This window comes from Bison bison, unplaced genomic scaffold (genome assembly GCF_000754665.1).
Source record: "Bison bison bison isolate TAMUID 2011002044 unplaced genomic scaffold, Bison_UMD1.0 scf7180017864376, whole genome shotgun sequence".
In the NCBI taxonomy this organism is placed as follows: domain Eukaryota; kingdom Metazoa; phylum Chordata; class Mammalia; order Artiodactyla; family Bovidae; genus Bison; species Bison bison.
The window spans coordinates 13,809,592-13,820,351 of NW_011494948.1; the positions used below are offsets into that span (position 1 = coordinate 13,809,592).

The window sequence follows — 10,760 nt, forward strand, 5'->3', positions numbered from 1 at the left end:
TGTTTGCATCATTATGACGAATATACCTCTGACCAGCAAGGAGTACCTGTCAGCGATGCAGGCTGAGAAGCCCCAGACGCGGGGATCTGTTTGTCACTTGCATGGAGCTGCTGCAGGAGGCAAGGGTGGGAGCAGCCCCATGAAACGAGCTGGCCCTGCGCAAATCCATCCCTCGTCAAATCCGCCAAGGAGGGACGCTCAGAAAGCCCCGGGCTGTGGGCCTGCTGCCTCTTCTCCGGAGGTCACAGAGCCTACAACCCAGAGCGGGGAGGGACTGTCCATGCTGTTGGCTCAAGATATGGCTTTTCCTGCTAGATGGAGACAGGGCACACGAGGATTCTGTCTTCCAGGAGGACGCTGACCACCAGGAACACAAAGTAGAGGCCGAACATGATGAAGCCCAGCACTTTGTTCATCCGCCATTTGCAGAGGGCGATGGAGAGGATGACGAAGAGCAGCATGATGAAGAGGAGGACGATGGCACAGAAGAGCCCATTGCTGCTGACGGCCACGGGCTGGAACCTGTGAATGACCGTGTAGAGGAGCCAGGGCAGCGGGAGCCTGTGGGGAGAAGCAGCGTAGACGCGGGGCATAGTCAGACACGCTGAGGAAGGCACAGGATGGAACATGAGCTGCTTGGGGTCTGATCGGAAACCAGTGTCCTGTTAAGTTCACCATGACTCGCGCCTGGTTGGCCCAGGCGATCATATATGGAAGTCAAGTGACCTTTAAAAACCTTTATTTCCTGACAGAATGAGGGCGAGCAGAGAGAATTTGTTCTCTGGTTAAATAAGATCAAAGGTTGCTGCAGGTGATTTCTTTCTTTCTTTCTTTTTTTTTTTTTTACTTTTTTTATTCAATTTTAATTAAAAAAAAAATATACATGTGTCTGAATTTGATTTGAAACAATTTTTTTTTGGATTCCTTTCAAAGATTAAAGTGTTATCCTTAGCCCTAAAGAGATGAGTTGGAGGATGGGTACAGCGTGACAGGAGGAGATGATAAAATGTTGAAAAGGGTATAGAAATTAGCAGTGAAAATGGCCAACTTATTATTTTTTAAATGGAGACAGAGACTGACAATGACACACGCATGCACACATCCAATTCTGGTGAAGCTGCGGTTGACAGAACTACAAACAGGTAAAAACCCTTTGGGGCAAATACAACATTTTTAATACTTCTGACCTATCAGTTCGGTTGTCAGGGATCAAGCAGAAGGAATAATGCAAAATGCAGAGGCAACTTTTTTCAGAAAGATGATCATTCCAGTGTTACTCTGAGTAGTGAAATATCAGGACACCTTAATCTCATATAACAGGCAGTTAGTTAAATAGCAAACTGTTAAGTCAATGTAATGTTATATAGCTATTAAAATCATAAACTTAAGATGATACAGGCAAATGCCCATGATATGATTCTATAAAAAGGATACACATAAAAATAGCAATTTAATTTCAATAATGAATTAGAGAGGTGTTGGTTTGTATTTATGTTTTATATATGCTTATATGTTGGCTTGTATTATGCTTTATGTGTATTTCTAAATCCTTTACCTTGAGTATGTATCAAGAAGAAAATGCTACCAAGACTATGGAGAAACTGTTACACTCAATATATTGCTAATAATATTGTAAATTGGTATAAATTCTTGGAAGAGACCTTTTGGAAAAATATACTACATCAATAGCCATTGAAATATTTATAATCTTTGATCCATCAATATTTCTTTAAAAATGTACCCTAATAAAATAATTTAAAGAGATGTTTCTCTTTATAAAGTTTCATAAAACACTCATGCTATCATAAAACTGAAAAAATACAAAGGTCCTACTAAAGGGTAATGGTTAAACTGAAAGTAACAAGATTGAATATTTTGAAGCTGTAGAATATTAATTATGAGAGCTATGAAGAAACTTAGAAAAATGGCTGACTTACTAATTTACTCGAGGCCTATTCTTTGCTAGGCATAAATGGCTTTAAAATGGAAAAATAAAAGCCCTCCAACAGAGCAAAACTGATTATTCACTAAGAAAACTTTGTGAAATATTAAGAGAAAAATGCACAAAAGTTAAATGTTTGGGGGTAGTAGGATTAGGGATGATTTTCTTTAAACCTCCATTTAAGTTACAACATATGTATAATTTAAGAACAGTGAACAAAAAGCATTTTGTAATTCACTAGAATACTTTTTGAAAACATGATAAATATATCTCAAAGAACATTTCCCATGTAAGATTTTCTCTTTTTATACTACAGAATATTTTCTTTCTATTTGTACAAGGTATTGACCAAGAAAACTACTTTAAATGTGTGGGCAGTAGAACTGAGAAACACTTGTTTATACCAGGGATGTCCCTCTTTTTAAAAATACACCTTTTCAGGCATTCATTCACTCATCCATCCATTCATTCTACACACATGTGCCAAGCCACTGCCATGCATTAGACATTGTGTTAGGTTTTGGGGAGTTCTTGTTCTTGGGGAGTTCACAGTCTAGCAGACAGACTGATATACATGACCTTGACAAGAGGGGGAGCTACAGATACACAGAGTGTATACAGGAGCACGAGCCTCCAGGCCAGGCTTAAAGGAATCAGAAAACCAGGACACGAGTTGACACTGGAAGGGTAAGCTGGAGTTTTCCAGACAGACAAGCACTGAGGGGTCTCGAGGGAGAGATGCCAGCAAAGGAAGACAGTGTGGCAGGAGAGGGCCCCTTTGAACTCTAAGGTGGGACAGACAGTGAAGCTCAGAGCAGGGTTCAGATAATTTATGTTCAGATAATGCTGGGCTTGAGAGCATAGACGCTGCTCAAATCCCAGCTGTCTCATTACTCGTTGTGTGAACTCTGCGTCCTTCAGTTTCCTTACCTGAAAAGTGGGGATGATAAACGCACCTCACGTGTGGCTGAGACAGACAAAAATGTATGTACCGCATATGTGGTAGATACTGAATGAAAAACTATATATTAGGTAATGGAAAGGATAAGTGAGAACAGTGTTGAACACGATGTTCAATGAGAAAGATTCATTTTTAATGGTCTTCCAAACTCAAGTGCCAAGAGGCCAGTGCTTCTAGGAACACAAGGATAATATCCTATGTCTTACTTTCTCAGGGGACTGCCTTTTGGGGTTACTTTTGAGACTACTTTTACTTTGGACGTGTTAAATGAAATGATAGAAGTAACAGCTTCTCTCCCCAGTCAGATCCACTTTAGAGATTATTCATATTGAGAATTTCAGCTTGCTTAACTGTAAGAACAGAGCTCATTATCTGACTTTCAAAAAAACCTAGAGTATCTTCACCGGCTTGGATAAAGAAATGATAATGTCAAACCTGCCAGTGTTTTCCAAGGAAGGAGATGGGATATTTTTTTCCTGGCCTATGTTTTAGTCTGCTTTCCAAATCTCATCTGAGGCTGGTGGGGACTTTAATTAGAATTAGAACATGGGAAAAAAAAGTACTGTGAAACTACCAGAGTATCTCAGTCACATATGAATGTTGAATATTCATGACATGTAGCCAATGCCGTTTTTTAGGTGAAATTCTCTCAAAGTGTTTACTACAACACCCGCTCTCTATGTAAGTGTGTGTTTCTCCCTGTCCAAGGATAACTTATTCTTCATGAAGTTCTGTGAAAATGAAAAAATGGAGTTGGTGAGACTGAATGATACTACCAGTCTTTTCTTTCTGTTGGTATGGGTTGGTTTTGGGCTCTGAGATACTGGTCATGACTTCACAAGCTTCTAAGAAGACAAAGACAGTGGTGGAGCTGATGTGACCCTTTATATAATGAGTTCTACTCACCCTACGGTGATGTCAAAAATGTTGCTTCCAACAGAGCTGGACACGGCCATGTCCCCAAGTCCCTTCCGGGCCACTATGACACTGGTGATCAGGTCAGGGATTGAAGTCCCAGCGGCCAAAATGGTCAGACCCATGATCTCTTCACTAATGCCAATTGTCTCTCCAACCTAAAAGCCATGACAGGCAAACAGAGGAGTGTTTGAAGTCACAAAACCATCAAGACCACTAACATTTCAATGCAACTCCCTTTTAATGAATTCTTACTCTCTGCTGTGCTGGGTGTTGAGATAATAACAATGAATAAGCCACAGTCGTTGACAGAAAGATTTATATTTTAATGATACTCAGACCCAAGAGATCAGGAATGTTGGCACAAGGATTAAATAGGTAATCTGAAAAAAGAGCTCTGGAAGACTAGAATGCAGCCTCTATTTGATTTTTGTCAAGACCAGGCAGAGGAAGCAGAAGATCAGAGTTATAAATGCCAATTGGTCATTGGCCCCATGGGCCAGTGCCTGACAATGGCACCAGATCGTGTAGCAAATGTGCCCCTTAATTTATGATTGTAGATTAAGAATTGATACCCAGTGTCCCCATTTTCCCTTAACATCTCCTATTGTCTGTAACCCACTCTTAAACATTTTTAGATTGTACCATTTCCACAGAAAACTTGATTTTGGATTTTTAGGGTTTGGTAACATAGGACTGTAAGTCAGCAAGGCAGACTTGCTGAAAGCAACAGTTAGGAAATCAGAGGACCTTGCTCCAAGTCTGGCTCTGGCATTTATTAAGTACTTGACTTAGTGCTAACTGGACCAATTGGGCAATGTCTTTGGTCCTCAATTTCTTTCTTTTTCTTCCAGTTTTATTGAGACGTAATTGACATATAGCTCATGTAGCTGTCACTTTCTAATGGAGAGCAGTGAACCACGAGGGCAGGTATACTAGTTCAGTTCCCTAGGCTCTGGGGCGGTGTGACCGTCAAATAAAGGCAGCTCCCAACTATGCTTTTAAGCTAGTGGGAACCAGCTATTATTGGCAAACCTGCGCATAACAAATAGCTGAGCAATAAATGGTGCACTTCCTATCATTTATAGCTTTTACGGGTCAAAGGTGCAAATGACAGAATTAGTGCTACAGACTTAATAACAGAATCTGTTATTTGATCAGCTGTCTGGATGTTTTGAAAGAGAAAAACATTTCTTTGGTGAAAAGAAAGAGAAACGTCTCATTCATTATTGGCAAATAAGGCTTCTCTTTGTGCATTCTGTATTTCTGGGCTTTTTATTTTTGATAATTATAGTTGTTCCAGGGATTGTGTTTGTATTTTTCTACAAGAGAATGAAAAGAGAATAAGACTGTGGAATTAAGATAATCATTAAAAAGTAAAGAAAAAGATCGAAGCTTGTAGGATGATATTTTTGAGGAAGGCTAAAGAAAACTATATAGGAACAATACATTCCAGTAAGTGAAAAAAATCACTTTTTTTTCTTTATCTGTACATGGAAGAATAAAAATAATTATTATAGAAGGCCATTATATATGTTATAAATGGCAAACATTCATAGCCTGGAAATCTGGAGGCTGAGAAACAGCTTTTTAACTTTTTTTAACGGGTGTGCTCAATCGTGTCCGACTCTTTGCGACCTCATGGACTGTAGCCCGCCTGGCTCCTCTGTCCATGGGATTTCCCAGGCGAGAATACTGGAGTGGGTTACCATTTCCTTCTCCAGGGGATCTTCCCGACCCAGGGATTGAAACTTCTGCGGTGATTTCTGTTGGATATTGTTAGGAAACGTCTCTTCGTGAATGCAGAAAATAATGACTTGGGGGCAAACAGAATGTCTTCAGGGGGCCAATGATTTTTGGAAATATTGAGGAAAAGTAATCTGAAGTCAATGTCAGTAAAATAACTGTGATAGGAATAATATGAAATACATTGTAGGAATAACACTTGGTTTATCAGCCAATATTTTCAGTGGATTTTGTTAGTGATGCCATATGTTCTTTCTAAAAAAAATTAAGGTGTAATTTCCATACAGGAAAATTCACCCTTTTAAAAAAAGTGTACGGTTTTGTGAGTTTTGAAAAATATATGCAATCCTGTTTCTCCACACCCTCATCAACAAATGGTATTGTCTGTCTTTTTGGTTGTAGTTGTCCTAATGGTTGTGAAGTGGTATCTTATGATTATTTTTAAAACAACTTTAATTAGCTCTAAGCTTAACTCTTATCTGTAAACTGTGGATAATAATATTACCTGCCCCACAGAATTTATACCCACGTAGAAGGACAAAGGGAGGTGAATTGTGCATATTCAGGCAGTACACATTCAGTCAATAACGGTAACTGTTAGTACCTCTGAGAACATAAGACCGAACATAAGACCTTTGTACCTCCTTTTTCCTTTCATGTGTTACAACAAACAATTCCTGAGAGTTTATTCTGGTGATGGGCATTACGACTGGTATTGAGTTAGAAGTAGTAAAAGTGAAATACTTTGTAAATTCAGGCTCAAGGAGGAGACCATTTTGTCTCCACGTCTTTTCCTAAGAGCCAGTTTGATGAGAACGTGAGGTGAGTGGCTGTCCAAGTGAAAGGAAGTGTCGCAGAGCTAGGCAAAACCCTGACATTCCTCCAGGCCCGGGCTGGCCTGGTTTCAGGCTGCAGAGGGCAAGTTGTGGATAGACTTGCCTTTCCTCCACACAGCTGTCTGGGGCTATGCCAACTTGATTCCACCCTGCAGAGAAAGGCCAGGAGACGAGGGAAAGTTAAGTGGAGTGAATTCCTTTAGTCCTGGAATATGTGTGTCAGCTGCTATACCCTTGTGCCAGTTTCAGAAAGCAAACACACTGATGAGCCACCTGGCAGCCAAGAGAAAAGCCAGGCAGATGTGTGTCCTTCTCAATGTCTTACCTGATGTGCCCACCAGACCATCAAGTAAGAGAAGATGGCGATCCAGGAGATGGAGCCGAAAAACGTGATGGGAAAAAACTTCCTTGATGACTGCAAGAGAACCAGGAAGAGGGGAGAGTGTGAGTACTAACCGAGGTGATCTGCCATCCTGGTGAAAAGTGAAAGTGTTAGTCGCTCAGTTGTCTCCAACTCTTTGCGACCCCCATGGACTGAAGCTTGCCAGGCTCCTCTGTCTAGGGGATTTTCCAGGCAAGAATACTAGAGTGGATTGCCATTCCCTTCTCCAGGGGATCTTCCCTACCCAAAGATCAAACCCAGGTCTCCTGCACTGCAGGCAGATTCTTCACCATCTAAGCCACTGGGGAAACCCATCAGTAACCCTTGGTTGAGCTGGGACATTAAGATTTCTCTCGGGAATGTGAAATTGGTTGAAGCCAAGCCATCATAAAACTGGCTGCTGAGATGGGAAGTCTTTTTTTTTTTTTAAATTATATGATATTGCTTTACAATGTTGTTGGTTTCTGCCATACAACAACATAAATCAGCTGAAAGTATACATCCATCTCCTCCTTCTTGAACTTCTCCCCCATTCCACCCCTCTAGGTTGTCACAGAGCACTGGGCTGAGCTGCCTGTGTTATGCAGCAACTTCCCACTAGCTATCTATTTTACATATGGTAATGTATATGTGTCAATGCAACTCTCAGTTCGTCCCACCTGAGATGGCAGTCTTTTGAAGAGAAGGTCTGTTCCTACTGCTGGGTGCTCAGATGCTCTCCGTTCCTGCCCTTTCCCAAGGCTTGGCTTCTCAACCTTGCCTTCAACCCCTCAGTACTCCATATCCCCCCTCCTTCTCCTGCTCCCTTTTCTACCTCCTCTTCAAGTTCATGAGAATCAGTCTCTATCGCTTTGACTCATGTATCCTAATAATAATCCATCTGCCAGAAAGCCTATGGGATTAACTACATTTAACAAGAAAGATCAATAGTTTCAAAAACAAATGGGCTCATTTTACAGCCCCGCGGATTATGAGGAAAAGCCACAGAGAAGAAGCTATCACCACAGTTAATACAGGTTCCTGAGGATGGCCAGTCTCTCAGATACTGGAGCCACACAAGTAGCAGATGCCCACTTGCGCTGCTCTCCACGGGAGTTGCAGAGTAGACACTCTTGGGAATGTTTCCTCTCCTGTTCTCTACCCTTAACTATGTAATGTCCAACTACGGAATTGGGCTTTTAGCCCTAGGCTTTGTGCAATCTCAGGCTTACAGGATGAGCACTTTTCAAATTTCTTTCAAACATCGGCCCAAATCAGAGAGCAAAATGCAATGTTTCTTATTGATCCCACTACAGGGAAATCCATGCTTGCGTTGGATGGTAGTGGTGTCTTACTGATGCTCTTTTTGCAAATTGGGATCCTTTAAAACATGCTCAGAAAGCATAATATTCTTAGAGAGCCACTTATTATTGCCAAACACTTTTTATTTCAAAGCTTTCCACTTTTAGAGACAATCTTAGTTTTTGCTTTGATAATACCATCCAATTCTGCCCAGAGAAATAAATGTAGTTGACTTGGATGAATACTATCTCACTTGTCTGAAGGGCTGACCTTGGGCAGTCACACAGAACACTTCTGCCACAGCTTTTGAGAGCTTCATTAACAGCAAAAGATAAACCTGTACACGGTAATCTTTTGAATATCAATAATGACAAACACAGTCTTATCGCTCCAAACAGGCTTGCGTTCTCTGTACTTAGTTCAAGTTTTTAATATATGTTTTCATTATCATTCACATGGTTCTGTTAAATTTCACAAGAATCATTTTCTTTCTTTCAATGGCTGTGGTTTTTCTTGGGCCACTGGTTAGTATGGATGTCTGTAAGACCAGTGGTCTTGATTCAACTGAGGAAAAACATCAGACCCCAGTAAGTAGCCACAATCTTATTTTTAAATGTTCCCCCTGAAACATCTGGCTGAAATATTTTCACATGTCAGACTCAGACTCTTTCTGAGGACCTGAATACTATTTAATGGGTTATGGGAAAAAAGTAATCAATTTTCAAAGTGGAGGTTGAGACAGTTACTTTGAAAGCAAATTCCTTTTTTTAAAAAATGTGTTTATTTTTATTTGGCTGCCCTGGGTCTGAGTTGTGGCACGCAGGATCTTCAGTAGCATATAGGTTCTTTGTTCCCTGTTAGTTGCTCAGTTATGTTTGACTCTTTGTGACCCTGTGGACTGTAGTCTGCCAGGCTCTTCTGTCCAGGCAAGAATCCTGGGGTGGGTAGCCATTACCCTTCTCCAGGGGATCTTCCTGACCCAGGGACTAAACCCAGGTCTCCTGTATTGCAGGCAGATACTCTATCATCTGAGCCCTGACCTGGGACCTAACCTGGGCCTCCTGCGCTGGGAGCACAGACTTAGCCACTGGACCACCAGAAAAGTCCAAAAAGCAAATTCCTTTAAAGCAAGGAGGTAGCTCCAGCTGGAGATGAGATTATCTGAGCCTTGGAATTGCCAGTGCCAAGTTTCCCCATGCAAGGCATTTAGCTGATTAGAGTCTCCATTCTTTTCTTCTGGTCACAAGTCACTGTTTCAGGACCCTAGGTGTAATGAGCATTTTATCTCCCACGGCCATGCTGTGTCATAGGGAAGAGAAGGGCCCCTCTTGTGATGTGGGGCCACAAGTGTGGTTTGAGCAGCAGCCTGTTTTTAGTTTGATTCTGAACATTCTGGGAGGATATGGAGTATAATCCACACTATAACATGGCACATGGACTGGATATCCTGGGAGAGTCCTCATTTCATAGACTGTCCCCTTTCCAGGTTAGTTAACATACTAAGTATGTAAATATTATTTTATTATTATTTAAGTTTTTGTACATTTGCATATCTGTTCATTGATATAGTGTCACAAGTCAGAATCAAATTATTTCAACATATTTCTCATCCGAAAAATATCCCTGAAGCATAAAACATTCCCCGTCAAGAGGCAGAAAATAAGTAATTGAATTAAAGATTTAAAGGAGCCAGTTCAAATCAATGTATTAGTGGAAACCTCTGTAATTCATATTTGATGCTTCAGTTCAGTTCAGCTCAGTTCAGTCGCTCAGTTGTGTCCGACTCTTCACGACCCCATGAACCTCAGGACGCCAGGCCTCCCTGTCCATCACCAACTCCCGGAGTTCACCCCAACTCATGTCCATTGAGTCAGTGATACCATCCAATCACCTCATCCTCTGTCATCCCCTTCTCCTCCTGCCCTAAATCTTTCCCAGCATCAGGGTCTTTTCAAATGAGCAGCTCTTAGCATCAGCTGGCCAAAGTATTGGAGTTTCAGCTTCAATATCAGTCCTTCCATTGAACATCTAGGACTGATCTCCTTTAGGATGGACTGGTTGGATCTCCTTGCAGTCCCAAGGGACTCTCAAAAGTCTTCTCCAACACCACAGTTCAAAAGTATAAATTCTTTATTTATAAAGCACTCAGCTTTCTTTATAGTCCAACTCACATCCATACATGACTACTATTAAAACCATAGCCTTGACTAGAGGGACCTTTGTTGACAAAGTTATGTCTCTGCTTTTTAATATGCTGTCTAGGTTGGTCATAACTTTCCTTCCAAGGAGTAAGGCGTCTTTTAATTTCATGGCTGCAATCACCATCTGCAGTGATTTTGGAGCCCCCCAAAAATAAAGTCTGACACTGTTTCCACTGTTTCCCCATCTATTTGCTATGAAGTGAAAAAGCCAACTTTTTCACTCTCCTCTTTCACTTTCATCAAGAGGTTCTTTAGTTCTTCTTTACTTTTCTGCCATAAGGGTGTGTTCATCTGCATATCTGAGGTTATCGATATTTTCCCAGCAATCTTGATTCCAGCTTGTGCTTCCTCCAGCCCAGCGTTTCTCATGATGTACTCTACATATAAGTTAAATAAGCAGGGTGACAATATACAGCCTTGACGTATTCCTTTTCCTATTTGGAACCAGTCTGTTGTTCCGTGTCCAGTTCTAACTGTTGCTTCCTGACCTGCATAC

The 10,760-nt window shown here is 41.1% G+C and overlaps 1 protein-coding gene across 1 annotated transcript in view; it reads right to left on the reverse strand.

The window, feature by feature from the left end:
- Nucleotides 1-311: 311 nt before the first annotated feature.
- SLC24A2 (solute carrier family 24 (sodium/potassium/calcium exchanger), member 2) overlaps nucleotides 312-10,760 on the reverse strand; it is a 284,020-nt gene continuing 273,571 nt past the window's right edge. Inside the window, exons 7-9 of the mRNA XM_010857076.1 lie at nucleotides 6,726-6,815; nucleotides 3,810-3,976; nucleotides 312-561 (exon numbers count right to left, since the gene is read on the reverse strand). Coding sequence (XP_010855378.1) covers nucleotides 312-561; nucleotides 3,810-3,976; nucleotides 6,726-6,815 — 507 coding nt within the window. The remainder of the gene's footprint in view (nucleotides 562-3,809; nucleotides 3,977-6,725; nucleotides 6,816-10,760) is intronic.